The following is a 16,861-nucleotide window of genomic DNA, read 5'->3' on the forward strand; positions in this document are numbered from 1 at the left end:
ATATGAAGAAGAACGGGGCATCAGGATTGGAGGAAGACTCAGTGACCCTATAGAACAGAGTAAAACTGCTCCATAGGGTTTCCAAGGAGCAGCTGGTGGATTCAAACTACCAACTTTTTGGTTAGCAGCAGCCAGAGCTCTTAACCACTGTGCCACCGGGGCTCCATATATTACACACAATGTTAAGATATATCTGTAAGTTTATATGTAATATTTCCAACCCCCCAAGACAAATACAGCATGTTTTTAAAGAGACTGATAATAAAAGACAATAATAATGAACACTAAAAAAGAAAGAGAGAGCTATTCTACTTAGGTCAGAATCGTTCGAAGGGAACCCCACAGTAATTCGAGTACTGCCTGTACTTTTATGATTGCCATTTACCTTTTACAGATGAGAAAGAGTAAAGTTCAAGACATTAAATAATTCCTTCAAGGGGGTTCCTAACTAGTAAGTGGAGGAGATGGGACTTCATCCTAGGGATGTTCAGAGACTACCGGGTAGAGGAGTCAGACATTGGCACTTTCTCAAAGCAACTTCTGGACCAGGGCTCCGCCCCCTCCATCCCTCACCGCGGTTGAGGTCCGAGACTGCGCACTAGGATCGGGGCCCTGCCCCGCCCACTCCCAATATCGCCCCGCCCCGCGCCCCGCCCCGCCCCGCGCCCCGCCCCGCGCCCCGCCCCGCCCCGCCCCGCCCCGCCCCTCGGCCCACCGCGCTCCCGCTGACGCCCAGCCGCGCCCGGCGACTTCTCACAGCAGCTGCTCCCGTGCGCCTCTCCTCAGACGCGGCGCTGAAAGTAGGGCGCCGCCTGACGCCAGGCAGTACCGAGGGCTGTAGTGAGGTGGACGAGGGGATCCAGGCCACCCGCATCCCCACCGGCGCCCGCCCCGGCTCCCGATGGCCCCCTCAGCTGGCCGCGCGGAGCAGGGAGGGCCCCGACTGAGGAAAAAACGCCGCCGCCCGGAGCCCTCTCTGGGCTGGGGAGGCGACTCGGGGCCTCCACATCCCCACGCGCGGGGGGACGGGCGCCTGCGATCACCCCTCTGGCCTCAGTTTCCCTCTCTGAGCATCTCGCCTTGGACTCTGAGGGGTCGTCTGTGGGGAGGACCCGCGGCGTCCTTGCTCTTGACGCCCGCTGTCGTCTCCCCACAGCCCCGGCCAGGCCCTCTGCACCTCCCTTTTCCTCTCCCCGCGCCCTCAGATTGCTCCCCTGGAAAGTCTCGCGCCCTGGCTCTCTGCCTCCCCCTTCCGCTCCCACAGGGCCGCTGCCGCTTCCTCCCACCCTCTGCGCCCCACTTCGCACCCCGCCGGCCCCCTGCTTTTCCTGGGCTGTTTTCCGCGAAGTAGCTCTTTCTCCGGCTCGCAGTTCCAGGTCTTCTCTCTGGCTTTACCTTGCATGAAGCCAAGTCAATCTAGAAATAACCCACAGGACTTGTGGGTTTTCATGCGGCCCCCCCCCTCCCCGCTTTCTTTTTGGTAATATACACCCAGAAAAATCAGTGCCTCGGGAATATTAAATAACTTTATTTTTTAAATGTGCATTATTCATCGCACACCTGGGAGCAATTAAAACAGATAAATTGGAACTTATATTAAGATACTAAAACACACAGACTAGAAAGGAAGAAGGTGGAACCAAGGCAAGGGACAAGCCATGAACAAATCTCTGTCCCCATTGGGGAATGTGGCTTTGGTAGATTGCATAACCCTTAGTTTGGGCCTGATGATTTGATCCTTGGGGTGTAAATGAGCATTGATCAGAGTTCCCCTAAGGTGTTAATTCTGTGGCTGATTTTGTTTTTATGTTCAGTTTGGCTTAATTTTCTCCTTTATCAGAACTTCAAGTAGGAAAGAAGCTTCCATAGAGGCAGTTTAAGGTTAAGCAATAATCCTTTCTCATTTTTGCTTAGTAATAGAGCCTTAGGCTGTTACGCAGAGTAGTATGATTTGTGGAGATGTGTATAAATTCCTCATTTTTAAGTGATGTTTTTCCTTTTACCATTCATATTTCAAACTTCTTAGTTGATTCCCATTTTCTTTCTTGTCGTCTTCTGGTTATTATACTTCCTTGTTTTTATTTTTTCACTTTATGATCCTTTGGAGTTCCATTATTTTAACTTGAAAATTTTTTATATTATGAAATTAACCAGGGCATCTAGAAGAGAATAAAGAAATTCAACACCTGGATATAAATCAGTGATCCAACACCTCTCAAATTTTTAAATTTTACAGGAGGTGATCTGTGTTTCCTTTTCTTAGTTTGCCCACATTCTATCATTTCTTCCCTATTTCTACCTCCTTTTTTCCCATCTTCCCCCCTTATTTATTTGGCCATACTTAAAAGAAGGGAGCTCAAATCCTTCGTTGGATAAAATAAGCAAAATGTAAGAAGATCATTGATCAGGGTACATTTAAACCAGCGTGGTTCACGATCTAATAGAGCTGTGTCATTAGTTTGTAATTTTATATTCTAAATAAAGGTTTCTTTATGAGAAAATGGTTTTGGTTGGATAACACATTGAATTAGAAGATAATCTGAGTGTTATTTTTATAGAACTAATGAAAAGTATTTCTGCTTACTATCAAATAGCACTGGAAGTTTTCTGTATTCAAATTTTAAATACCTTTTAATATTCTCTCTAGTTTGTAAAATACGACTAAGGAATACAGGCAACATGTTCTACACACATGTGCTTATGAGTAAACGAGGGCCATTGGCCAAAATATGGCTGGCAGCTCATTGGGAGAAGAAACTCACAAAGGCTCATGTATTTGAATGTAACCTAGAGATAACCATTGAAAAAATTCTTTCACCTAAGGTATGTTACTGCTTTTAAAATGATGGTTTGTATTTGGCATAACTTATGGATAGGAATGGAATTAAAATATATTTAGACCATGAAATATATTTCCAAGAACTTCTCAAATGCTCTCCTCTATTTTAATTCCTATAATATCTGAACATAAGCATATATTGTTTTCTGTTGGTAATTAGGAAACCCTGGTGATAAAGTGGTTAAGAGCTATGGCTACTAACCAAATGCTCAGCAGATCAAATCCACCAGGCACTCCTTTGAAACTCTATGGGGCAGTTCCACTCTGCCCTATAGGGTCACTATGAGTTGGAGTCGACTCAACGATAACCGGTTTTTTTTTTTTTTTTGGGTTGGTAATTAACTGTATCATGTGTTTATCATAAATAGATTGGACTCTGAAGGATAAAGGCCATATTTCATATATATTTTGTCCTTTCCTATTCCCTAACAAAATACTTTATACATTAAAAAAAAATTCTGTCAAGTCAGTTCTGACTCATCGCAACCCTATATAGGACAGAGTAGAACTGCCCCACGGGTTTTCCAAGATTCAAATTGCCGACCTTTCGGTTAGCAGCTGTAGCTCTTAACCACTGCACCACGAGGGCTCCACTTATACCTAGGGTTGTTGTGAGGATAAAATAAATGAACATAAAGTCTAGTCTTTTTTTTCTTTTACCCTCATCATTAATTCATTAATTATACATAGGAGTTACGTACATACTTCTTAGAAAAATAATTAATAAAAAGGTTGAGTGTGAATCAAAATATATGTGAAAACACCTCGTAAACAATAAAGTATTCATCATGAAGCATTATACAGCTACTATTAGGATTTACATTATAATTCTTAAAATGATGCCATATTTTTAATAGGTTAAATATTTTTTCTATTTGAGAGAAAAATGAAATATAATTGAAAACCTGTGTGTCAGGGAGCGGGCTAGACTTTATGTTGTTTATTTCATCCTCACAACAACCCTATGATGTGGGCTTCTTTTAGTCCCAATAAAGTGTGGTCGTTAAGAGTGTGACTTTTGAGTTGGCCAAATTTTAATTGTAATTTTGGCTCCACCACTTAATAGTTGTGATACTTTGGGCATGCTACTTAACGTACCCAAGTATCAGTTTTTTCCTTTTGTAAATAGAGGTGGTTGTCAAAATTAAATAAATTAATGTATGAAAAGCACAATGCCGGGCACAAAATAAGTATATACAATAAAGTCCGTGAAAGCTGGAACTCTGTGTAAGGCAGAAATCTGTCAGAGAAGAAAAACTTAAATATTTTCCACTAAAACGAGTGATAGAAAAATGGTAAGACTGTACTCTTTCAAAGCCGGAAAACTTGTGAGACCCAGAAAACAAGGCAGTCCCCTCGTTGGCTCTCACAGGTTTCACTGTAATAAATTGTAGCCATTATAATAAACTGAAGTTTAGGAAGGTTAAATGACTCGCCTCAGCAAATGAGCCAAGGCTCGAACGCCACTCTACCTGACTGTAGTTTATGTTTAGTCTTCCCATAGCACCAATGATAGTATTAAATGCCTCCTTAAATTATCTTCATTGAATAAGAAATGTTAATAAGTCATTTTAAAAGGTGAAGTAGAAAGTGATGTGAAATGTCTTTTTTAAAGAGAAGAAATTCTTATGATTTCAGTAATTTTCAAAGAACAGTCTTATTGACCAACTTTTCAATATTCTAATACTTTAAAAATTGTTGAAAGGTGAAAATTGCGCTTCGAACTTCAGGACACCTTCTTCTGGGAGTTGTTCGAATCTATAATAGGAAGGCAAAATATCTTTTGGCAGATTGCAGTGAAGCATTTCTTAAAATGAAGATGACATTTCGCCCAGGTATACATACAATATTTATTGCTTCTTCTTCGTTTCCTTTTGTATTTTTACTTTGGATGGACTTTTTTAATCAGCAGCACTCTACAGTTTCAGAGTGAGTATAGAGAATGTAAGCTTCCTTTTGATTGAATCTAAGTTTTATGGTTAAAAAAAAAAATTGCTGTCAGGTCGATTCCAACTCATAGCAAACAAATAGGACAGAGTAGAATTGCCCCATAGGGTTTCCAAGGAGCAACTGGCGGATTCAAACTGCCAGCCTTTTAGTTAGCAGCTGTAGCTCTTAAACACTGTGCCACCAGGGCTCCATAAGATTTTTCCATAACATTTCATGCTTAGGGACAAATTACATTCTTTCCCTTGCTTTTATTTGCAGGAAAAGGTCGTGCTTTCCAAAACTTGTAATGTTCCTGCATATTCATATAAGTAATACACTTAAAGGCACCAATTCATGTAAGAAACTCTAATATTTGGTTTTTAATGGGTCACTTAGTTTGCTGTGAAGGAGCCGTGGTGGCACTGTGGTTAAGTGCTCAGCTGCTAACCAAAACATCAGCAGTTAGAACCCACCAGCTGCTCTGCAGGAGAAAAATCCTGGCAGTCTGCTTCTGCAAAGATTATAGCCCTGGAAACCCTGTGGGGCAGCTCTCCTCCATGGGGCAACCAGTTTCCTTATTGTTTGGTTAGTTTGCTGTATCTGTTTTTGTCTTTACAAGAGAAATTAGAAATAGTGTAATTGGCAAAACCTAGATATCTGTAGTTGTCATTGTTTTCAGAATGCTCAAGACCCTAACTAGCATGCTATTTATGAATTATTATGGAAAATCCCTAGGCATTCCAAAATGCTAGAGATTTACATGAGTTATAATGCCTTCAAATGTTAATTTACGTAGAGTCTGTTCCGTTTCTAAGATACACACCATTTTCTAGTTCATATTATGGTTATTTAGGCCTTGTCACTCGTGAGAGAAGTCTGCAAGCTTCTTGAAGCCAGGGCCTTTGTCATAGTCATTTTTTGCATTTCTGTCTTAGTACCTTCCACATACTGTTTCCTCAGTTAGTATTTGTTGAATCAGGATTGACAGGTATCTTTTTTTCCTCCCTCTTTATTTAGAATATTTGTAGAAATTCTAGGTAGATTTATACTCAGACCAAGTATGGTTCATTCTTTTTTATTCATTATTTCATTTATATATTCCACAAATATTTTTGATCCCATTCTTTAAGCTAAACACTATGTTAGGCTGTGGGATACAAGGACAAACAAGACAAATAAGGTCCCTTTCAGTCTGGTGAGGGAATCAGGTAATAAAAAAGTTTTTAAAAATTATTAAAATAATTATAGATTGTGATTGTACAATGAAGAGAAATAGAACACTGCAATAGGAAATAACAGAAATTCACTTTAGTTAGGGTAGTTTGGAAAAGCCTTTCTGAGATTTCACTGTAACCTCAGAATGAGAATGAGAAGTACTCAGCCATGTAAGAAGCCCCTGAGGGAATACCATTCTCAGCAGCAAGAACAAAGGTCTTGAGGTGGAAAAGTGTTTGACCGGTTCAGGGAGCCCAAAGGCCAGTGTGGTTGGAGTATAATGAGTGAGAGCGAGAGTGTCATTAGATGATACCCAGTGGGTTCATGGGGTTACAGAGGTTCCTATTAGAAATTTGGGTTTTATTTAAATTCAGTTGGAAGTCACTGAAGATAGAAGTGATCTAATCTACTTTTTTAAAGTATCACTCAGGCTGCTTTGTAGAGAATGGACTGCGGAGGGGCAGGAATGGATACAGGGAAACCAGTTAGGAGGCTAAGCAGCAGGCCAGTGAGAGAAAATAGAGATTTAATTTGGAGTTTCTTATTTTAGATAGCATCATTGTTTACTGAGTGTGTTTTTTAATTTCTTTCAGGACTAGTTGACCTTCCAAAAGAGAATTTTGAAGCAGCTTACAGTGCTATCACATTGCCAGAAGAATTTCATGATTTTGACACCCAGAATGTGAAGTAAATTATTTATTTTCCATCAATCTTGACATTCTTGATAGTATATAGTTTTAATATTCAGATTTCATGAAGGCAAATGGACTGTAGTTAACAACTGAACAAGTAATCATGCAGTGGACAGAGACTTAAAGTTAGTGTGAAATTCAAGAGTATAACACCAAAAAAAAAAAAAAAATCATTATATCTACTGAATGTAGTTTGCAGTATTGACACTATATTCATCCATTCATTCAATAAATATTTATTGGGCACCTTCCATATGCCAGGCACTGTTTTATGCACTGAGAAGACAGCAATGAATAAAACACAGCTCCTGCCCTCATGGATCTTACATTCTAGTTGGGATAGACAGACAATAAACAAATAAATATACAACATGGCAGGAGGTGATCATCATGAAGAAAAGTAGGAAATAATAAAAAATAAGTAAATAAATAAAAATTTAAATATAAGGTAAGAGGGAATAAAGTGACAAAAAGCACTATTTTATATAGAACGACCATGAAGGCTTTTCTAATAAGGTAAGAATAGAAACCTGAAGGAAGTGAAGGGGCAAAACATTCAGATGCGGTTTCACATAGGGTGAAATGTTCTAGTTAGAGCAAATGGAAAGGCCCTAAGGTAGAGCACATGGGACATTTTCAAAGAACAACATGGAGGCAAGTGAGACTCGAGAGGAGTGAGTGAGGGCCCGAGTAGTAGGAGATGAAGTCAGAGAGGTGGCAGGGCGTGCAGATGATGTCGGGTGTTGTGGACTACAGTAAGAACGTTAATTTACTCAGATGGGGAGCACAGGAGAGTTTCCACACGGGTGACAGGAACTGACTTGATTTCGACAGTCTACCTCTGGCTGGTGTAAGGGGGCAAGGGAGGAAGCAGAAGCCTATTGCAGTAAGAAATCCAGATGAGAGATGGCAGTGTCCCTGATCAGTTCTGTCTTCATTTTATCAAGGCGACAGCAGTCAAATTAAGGATATATTTTGAAGGCAGAGCCAACAGGGTTTGCCGATGGATTAGATATGGCTCTAAGAGAGAGTGAAGGATGACTATGAGAATGGAGTTACCACTTAATGAGACCAGGATAATTAGGGGATAGTGGAGCAGGGCGAAAGAAGTAAATTCAGTTTTGGACATAAGTTCTGAGATGACAGCAAGCCCTGGTGGCGCAGTGGTTATGCACTCAGCTGCTAACCAAAAGGTCCGAGATTCGAACTCACCAGCCGCCCACAGGAGAAAGATGTGGCAGTCTGCTCCCATAAAGCTGACAGCCTTGGAAATGCTGTGAGGCAGTTCTACCCTATTCTATAGGGCTGCTAGGAGTCTGAACTGACTCCACAGCAGCTGGTTTGGTTTTGCTTTTGGTCTGAGATGACCGTTACACATCCAAGGCGGGGTAGGTAGGCAGTTGGATATCTGGGCCTGAACGTTAGGAGAGAGGTCTGGACTGGATGTATAAATTTGGGATTTGGGATTATACAGATGTATTTTCAACCCTGGACCATAAGAGAAGCCCAAGGGAGTGAATGCAGATTTAAGAGAGAGGAGAGTAGTCTGAGGACTGAGTGTTGGGTCATTCTCAATAGTTAGTAGTGTGGGGAATGAGAAAGAACCAGTAAAAGAGGTAGAAAAGGAGAAGCCAATGAGGTAAGAAGAAAATCAAGAATGAGTGATATCCTAGAGGCCAAGTAAAGAATGTGTTCCGTGAAGGAGTGATCATCTATTTCAAATGCTGTTGGTTAGGACAAGTAAGATAAGGACTGAGAATTGAACATTGTTATTTGGCAACCTGGAGATCATTAATATTATATGCATGTATAATAAACTAGTGTTCTATAAATAGTACTATTGATAAAATAAAAACATTCTTATTCTTATAATGAAAACTATTTTTTGTTATAGTTTTTTTTTTTTTCCAGTATACTGTACCAGCATTGTGTTATGTTCACATGTTATTTTCATTCTCACATTTTTCCATAGTGCTATTGATGTTTCGGAGCATTTTACTCAGAACCAAAGTAGACCAGAAGAAATCACACTTAGAGAAGATTATGACAATGATCTACTTTTCCAAGCTGGGAGCTTTGGTAAGAATATTTGAGAAATTCAAATTATAAGACATAATCAATTATATTTGCATTTTTGTATTGAAATGGTGCCAATAGAAATATCTTTAGAATGAATCTTCAGATGTCTAAAAGTAATCCCCAATAAGTTTGTCATTGCCGTTTTCTAGTCTAGATGGCACTACCAAGACTCAGTCTTAGGCTCTACTTCCCTTAGGCGTGTACAGCCATTTACATACCTACTATACATCAGATGGAAACGCTGGTGGTGTAGTGGTTAAGTGCTACAGGTGCTAACCAAAACGTTGGCAATTCAAATCCACCAGGCGCTCCTTGCAAACTCTATGGGGCAGTTCTACTCTGTCCTATAGGGTCTCTATGAGTTGGAATCGACTCGACGGCAGTGGGACTGGTGTTTTGGTTTATTTATCAGATGCTACATGGAGTCCCTGGGTGGTTAATGGGCTTGGCTGCTAACCGAAAGGCTGAAGGTTCAAGTCTGCCCAGAGGTACCTCAGAAGAAAGGCCTGGCAATTTACTTCCAAAAAATCAGCCATTGAAAACCCTAGGGAGTACAGTTCTATTCTGACACACATGGGGTCACCAGGAGTTGCATTTGAGGCAACTGGTTTTTTTCATAGTCATCAGTGCCAACAAAGCTTAAAGAAGCAGTTCCTTTCCTAAACGAACTTTCAGGCTGGGAGAGAGACAGTTGTTATAGTTAACATATTTACAAGGTTTTACATGTATGCACCATAAAATGCCTTCAAAATATTATATTCCTCCAGTGTATGTTGACATAAACTGTAAAATAATAGATTTAAAAACAGGAGGAGGAAATGCTATCACACTAAATGTTCACATTGTGAAATGGGCACTGATTTAAAAAATGTTAAAACCTGTGTGGGCACGGTGAATGTATTTCAGAATTGAAGCAACATGGTTTAATCAAACTATATATTATTTGTTCATTTTTATGGCATTTTTCACTCTCTTGCATTATATTTATATAACTCTTATACTGGTCTGCAAATTCCATGAGGCTAAGATCTGTGTTATATTCATCTTTGAATTTCTTATAGTGCTCAACACAGTAAGCATAGGAGAAAGATGGTCAAATTTGCCTTGGAGGGTGGGGTGGGGGGCAAAGAAGGATGCTTGAGCTACATCTTTAACCTTGGCTTCTTATCCTTACTCTCTTTCCATATCTCTTATTACCTGTAGTGGTATTTCTCAAACAATATGTGGTGAAGAACCAGTTCTGTTATTTTTTTGTTTGTTTGTTTCCAATCTCTTATGGACTGATACTTTTATAAAATACAATAAAAATGAATTGCTAGAAAAATAAAAAATTTATAAAAAAAATATAAGCCTCAATATTTATTATTAGATTCAACATGTGTAAAACTACTCCGTTAAATTGATATAAAAGTTTGTACACATTTACTTCTAATTTCTGTAGTTCCTCACGTAACCTATCTAAACTGACTCAAAAGGAAGTAGAAAGCCTCTACAGATCCATAACAAGCAAAAAGATTGAATCAGTAATTAAAAAAAAAAAAAACTACCAAAAAACAAAAGTCTAGGACCAGACAGCTTCACGAAGAACTGACACCAACCCTTTTCAAACTCTTCCAAAACTTAAAAGAAGAAGGAATATTTTGGTGCCCTGGTACTAAAACCAAAGACACCACAAGAAAAGAAAACCACAGACCAATATCCCTTATGAATATAGATGCCAAAATTTTCAACAAAATACTAGCAAACAAAATCCAATAGGGTATTCAAAGAATTATACATTTGGGGTGGAGAAGGGGAATGTACTGTCACATTGTAAGGATTGTAACTAGTGCCACATAACAACATGTGTATACATTTTTGTGTGAGAAATTAATTTGAGCTGTAAACTTTCACCTAAAGCACAATTTAAAAAAAATTGTACATCGTGATCAAGTAGAATTTATTCCAGGAATGCAAGGTTGGTTCAAAGTTAGAAAATCAGTCAATGGAATACACTAATTAATAGATCAAAGGAGAAGAACAACATGATCATCTCAATCGGTACAGAAAAGGCATTCAAAAAAATCTAGCACACTTTCTTGATAATTTCTGTAGTTCCTTTGTCATGGAGCAGGCCACAGGCCATACTCTGAGTATCACAAATCTCCTACTGCCTGGAATTCTAAACCTTGTAATGTAACACACTAGCAAAGAGGTCATCGTATTCCCTACTGTCCAAGATACATCCCCTTTACAGATTTTCCTGTAAACACTACTGCACTTCTCCAGGCTTGAAACTTAAGGATCACTTACAGCTGCACTCTTTGTCAGTTTTATACCAGTGCTGATTTAAAAAAAAAAAAAAAGTTTGAAATATCTCTTAGGTCTCCTTTCTATTTCCCTAGCCACCAATATAGTTCATCAGTACTTCAGGCCTAGAATGCTATAATACCTTCCTACACATCTTCCTCCGGTGTTCTCCTACATTTTGTACATGTCTGCGAGAGCAGTTGTGCTCATTTCCATTTTTTGTCTGTATCGCATTCCTCTGTTGAAGTGCCTGAGTCTCTGTGAGTTACTGTGTCAAACACCTCTGCCTGTCCTTAAGGTCCTCTACCACGTTATCACTTTCTCTATCATATCAACTTCGTGTGTTAGTTTTAATGTGTATAGACTTTTTGCTCTAGTTAAGGAAATGCTGTTACCAGCCAACAAATACAATTTGGTTGCTGTCTGCATTGTGTCTTTTTCTACAATCCGAAAAGGTGGGAAGAACATGTTCTTAGTAGACCGGCAGTTCGGTTTGAATCTGAACTTTGTCCATTGCTTTTCTATGTTAACCCACCCCTATTGAAGCAAATTACCTAACCTCTCTGAGCCTTAATGCCCTGTATGTAAAATTGAGATACTACTTACAACAGTACAGGGTTAGTTCCCTTATCCTCTCCTTTAGTCCTTCGTACCAATATGTGTTTTTTTTTTTCTCCTTCAAAAACTAGCTCAAACCTAATGTCCTATGTTTTTAATATTAACCCATCCTATTCTGCATTATAGTTTAAAATTGAAGTAATTTTTTTTTTTTTTTATAATCTCAGATCCTCATGATGCTCGGTGCTAAGAATATTGTATCTGTTCATAAATGTAATCTGATTGACCAGGGCTGATTTTTCCTTTTGGATTTATCAAGTTGTACCTGAATAATGTAAACACATTCTTGGTAATTTCTGAACGAATCACTTCATCTTTTCGATTGAGCAAGTCTTTGGTCCAATACAATGAAGGTTGCCTTTTTAAACTCTTCCTCTCTAGAAGACGTAGGTTTATGGAAGATTTTCAACATGAGCAATGCCTCATGTTTTTCTTTACTGTTCGACACTAACATGAGTTGTTAGAAGGAGGGAAGAGAAGAGCAAGCTGTGACTTCTAGGGTTTTAGACTCCTGAACCTAGAGATTCAAACGCAAGGGAGGGAAAGAACATGCAAGAGCTGACAACCAATCGGGAAGAAGATTAGCCTGAAGCAGGGAGTTCATTTTATCTGCTACTGTCAGTGTCTTAGGAATTCATTCTCATAAGTCTCCCTTTTATAAAATGTTTCACCTATCCGGAAACATGGCCTCTGCTCCCTAAACCCCTCATTCCCTGCAACTGTCAGTATAGTATAGAATAGAGGCTTTGGAGTCAGATGGAACTGGCTTCAGATCCTGGCTCTGTCATTTATTAGGGGTGTGACTGTGTATAAGTTATGTAACCTTTCTGTGGATGTGTTTTCTTATATGTACAATGAGAATTATAATAGTGTCTTCTTTTAAGTAATACAGTGGACATGCTAAGTACTGAATTAATGTGAGCTGACTGGGTTTCTCTTTTTTTACTGACGTATCTCCAGCCCCTGGCATGTTGACTAATATACAGTTACTTGATAAATATTTATTGAATGAATGCTGCAAGCCCACTCTTTAGACTTTTACCCACCTTTCTATTTCCTAAGAAGCAGATAGGTTCCTTATTTTTCAAACTGCCATTATGAATAAAAAACACAAGAGACGTGAAGTAACACTTGGGCATTCAGAACTTGAACTACATAAAGTAAAATAATCATTCCACCTGACATAGTATTTCTGTCTTCTGGGAAATTATTACACTATGTCATAACTACAACTACCCTTGATATTTCAGCAATGTTTTTTCTACTGCATTGGAAAAAGCATTAGACTAGAAGTCTAGTCTCGACTGATTAACTGAGTGACTTTGGTTGAGTAATTAAGTTTCCCAACTCGAATTTTCATCATGTCTAAAATCAGGGGAATTACATTAAATGGTATCTTGATTTCCCTCTAACCCTAAAATTCTGTGTTTCCTATGCTAAGTCTGTATTAATAATATGTATTTATTTAGGGGAGGAATCCGAAGTTCTCAGAAGACATAGCTTCTTTGATGACAACGTATTATTGAATTCCAGTGGTCTTTTAGTTGAACACAGTTCTGGAAGCCTCAATGGAGAAAAATCTCTGTTCTATGACAGTGGAGATGGATTTGGAGACGAAGGGGCTGCAGGAGAAATGATTGGTATGCTGCGTAGCCATATAGAAATTGTATATTTATTTCAATGAAATTAGTACAATTTACTGGAGTCCCTGGGTGGTACAAATGGTTAATACGCTCAGCTGCTAACTGAAGGTTGGAGGTTCAAGCCCATCCAGAGACACCTCAGAAGAAAGGCCTGGCAATCTACTTCTGAACAATCAGCCATTGAAAACCCTGTGGAGCGCAGTTCTACCCTGACACACACAGGGTCGCCAAGAGATGCAAGCAGCTCCACAGGGACTAGTATGCATAGTACAATTTATTAGTAGATTTATTAGCTCAAACTAGAATTTCAGACGTGTGTCTATGTCATGTAGGTCAACACATGTTTATACAAGTCCTCAAAACCTATGATATATGTAAACATTAAGGTAACATTAAGGTTTTTTTTTTTTTTGGTTTTTTAAGTAAATAGTTATCTGCTTAAACACATTTTCCATGTAAATTGTGAAATGCTGCATGCTTTATTTTATCTTTACAAATTCCTAATTTTCAGAGGGGATGGAATGGGGTTAGTATATTCCTCACAAAATATACTAGACTGTAAAATGGAAAACGTTGTTTTTCTTTAACATAAGTTGTGGGACAGCTATTCTAAAGGATCCAGCATTTGGGATATTTTTTAAAATAATCGTAGAATTAGGGTGATAAAAGCTAGGAAATTCTCACATACATATTTTAAAGATACTAGACTCTTCTTATCAAATCTTTTTTTAATGTTCTAATTCACATTAAAGGCTAGTTATGACAAAGTTTTTGAAACTTGAGAATTAAAAAAAAAAACAGTGGCTGTAACTTAGTTCTCTGCCAAGGGAATTTGAAACTGTGGGTACTAAAAAATGTTATTAGAACACATTTACCTCTTGGTTTGAAATCTAAATGTGGCTTTGTACAAAGCTACTTACTGTCTGTTTATTGGTTTAGTAAATAACTCCTAAGCATTTGGAAATGGATTTCTTAATAAAGGAAAGGAAATTAAATACATGAAATTCTATGTTATCCTGCATGAAGTGTGGTTGTCTACGCAATCAATCAAATCTAATTAAATAGGGTTCACTCAGTTTGTATCCTTCACAATGTCTTGTACATAATAATGTTAATAAATGTTAGTGAACAAATGAAAGACTCAACTCTACTTTACAAAATGATTGTGTTTTTCAAGACAATTTATTGCAAGATGATGAGAATATCCTGTTAGAAGACAAGCATTTAGACAAAGAAATTTTCCTACCTCCTGAACCTCCCAATACTACAGTGGGTATGTTGAAATTTTCCTTTGTATAGAAAGTGAGCGGATACTAATATTCAAATTAAGCCTCAGAATTTCTGAGCTTAAGTAGTGCTATAGTTTAGTAAAAGATAATAAAGAACGTTATTCCTCAACCTCTCTTAGTCCAACTCTAGACAATAGAGAGCTGTGTTCTGAGAAAGATACGGTGAAAGGTATTCAACTAGGACTGGGTTTATTTGTATTAGAGCACATTTAAATGCTCTGCCAGAATACTGTGCTTCTGAATTGTTAAAATAATATATATTATATGGTAAAAAAAAAAAAAAGCAAACAATTATCATATAGTACGGTTTGACAATCTATGTATAATTTGGTTGAAATTACAGATGTAATTCATGGGAAGGTACCTCAGTTGGTCTGAGGTCTTTTAGTGTGATTTTTCTTAAGCATTAAAAGCCTGATTTTGCTTCTTCACTCTTTCTGATGTTACATTTACTTTCTAGCACAATGGTAGAAATTGAAAATGTGAAAAGAATTAGGCTGTAAGAGTTTAGTTATGGTTCTGTATGGGTCAACTAATAATTATATAACAGAATATAGTTTTTAAAGCAGAGATGTAGTCAAATTTGTATCAGTGATTTATTTTGGTTGCTACTACTATTTTCACTTCCTCTGTGATTGTAGCTCAGCCTTACATATCTCATGTTTAAGAGGGTGTAATGATACCTGATTCACCAGAACACCATGGGTCTCAGACCGCATAATCTCTGAGCCTCCTCAGCTCTGCTAAATACACGATTCTAAGAATTTAGATGTGACTGCAGTTAAAAAAAAAAACCCGTGACTGCAGTTAGGAATATATATATGTACAATTGCTTTATCTTTCACTTTAATTCTCTATCTCACAATATAATCCTGATTTTTTTGTGATTATTTTTATATGTTGATTAGAAGAACTGGATAATCCAGAGTGTACATGTCTACCTGAAAATGAAAAAGTGTATAAAACCACGTTATTATCAAATGAAGAAGAAGGATTTACGCTTGACCCAATTCATGTTTCAGGTCAGACTCATTCATTTGTTTTAATTTTTGATATACTACTATTTTATCTAGTATGAGATTTAAATCATCTATGCAATATTTAGAGGAGGTGGTTAGTCTAGTAATAACATTTGTAATACAGTAGGAGAAGTGTGTGAAGAAAATATGAGATGATCCTTTCATTATAGTTAGTCCTGGTCAAACTATAGATCCAGTTTGGGAAACTGGAAATTTTAAAACTGAATTCAATTCTTGTAGGTATTGAGCCATTATTCAGTGTTGGGCACTAAGTTGGGGACAGAAATGAATGGGACAAGTTTTCTGCTTTTGAGAAGCTTACAGTCTGATCAGGAAGATAAATAAATACGGGGCCCTGGTGGCACAGTGGTTAAGAGCTTGGCTGCTAACCAACTATATTATAGGGCAGAACATAGGTATCAGAAGAGAGGCACTATACCCTGTGGAGATTTGGATAAAGGAGAGATTACATCTGTATGGGAGATGAGAGAAAGTTTTGGAACATAGTGGCATTTGATCTGAGTTTTGTAAAGGTAGGTAGCATTTCAAAAGCTGAACTTGAGGGAAGGGCACTCTTGGATTAAAAAATACTCTAAGCAAAGATAGAAAGTTATAAAAAGCAAAGGATATGTACAAACTAGTAGTTGAATTTGGTTGGAATATAGGTGAATGAAAGGTAGTAGTTGGCAAGTCCCTTAATTAGGTTGGGACCAGAGCTTAAAGGACCCTGAATTCTGAGCTTAAGGATTTTTAAAAAATTTAATTTAATGCAAGTAGAAAGTCATTACATTTTTAAAATAAAGGAATGCTTTAGAAAAACAAAATTGGTAGTAGAATATAAGGGTGAGTTGGAAGACCATTGGAATTGGAAGACCATTGGAATTGGAAGACCATTGAAAGATTGAGAGTTAGTATAATAATGTCAGGCCCTAAAATTACACTCCCTGTGTTTCAATCTTTGCTTTGCCTTTTACTAGCTTTGGAACCTTGTGAAATTTACTTAATTTCCCCAAACCTCAATTTCCTAACTCATAGGGTATTGTGATGATGAAAGGATGCACAGTACCTGGCACATAGTGTTTAATATCAGCTATTATCATCATTATTGAATTATGAGAATAGTTCAGATTGCATAAGAATAGCATATGGGAGTAGACAGGAAAGTGCAGGAACAGGAAGAAGTACCAAAGAGTAGGTGACTGGAGAGAGAGGGAAGGAACAGAAGCCATGGGAGGAAAAATGTTTTCAA

General features: G+C 38.0%; 1 protein-coding gene across 8 annotated transcripts in view; it reads left to right on the forward strand.

Moving 5' to 3' along the window:
• The first annotated feature begins 719 nt into the window (after positions 1-719).
• The window catches only part of RAD21L1 (RAD21 cohesin complex component like 1), a 30,522-nt gene continuing 14,380 nt past the window's right edge, over positions 720-16,861 (forward strand). For 5 of the 8 annotated variants that reach the window (XM_049869828.1, XM_049869832.1, XM_049869833.1 and 2 more), the window contains exons 1-8: positions 720-800; positions 2,648-2,823; positions 4,545-4,674; positions 6,577-6,670; positions 8,648-8,754; positions 13,131-13,301; positions 14,482-14,577; positions 15,502-15,615. In XM_049869828.1, the coding sequence (XP_049725785.1) occupies positions 2,680-2,823; positions 4,545-4,674; positions 6,577-6,670; positions 8,648-8,754; positions 13,131-13,301; positions 14,482-14,577; positions 15,502-15,615 (856 nt within the window). In that variant the 5' untranslated portion in view covers positions 720-800; positions 2,648-2,679. Of the gene's footprint in view, positions 801-1,503; positions 1,882-2,572; positions 2,824-4,499; positions 4,675-6,576; positions 6,671-8,647; positions 8,755-13,130; positions 13,302-14,481; positions 14,578-15,501; positions 15,616-16,861 lie in introns of those variants that run through there. The other 3 variants (XM_049869830.1, XM_049869829.1, XM_049869835.1) reach the window with 3 other exon arrangements.

Source organism: Elephas maximus, chromosome 25, assembly GCF_024166365.1.
Source record: "Elephas maximus indicus isolate mEleMax1 chromosome 25, mEleMax1 primary haplotype, whole genome shotgun sequence".
Taxonomy (NCBI): Eukaryota; Metazoa; Chordata; class Mammalia; order Proboscidea; family Elephantidae; genus Elephas; species Elephas maximus.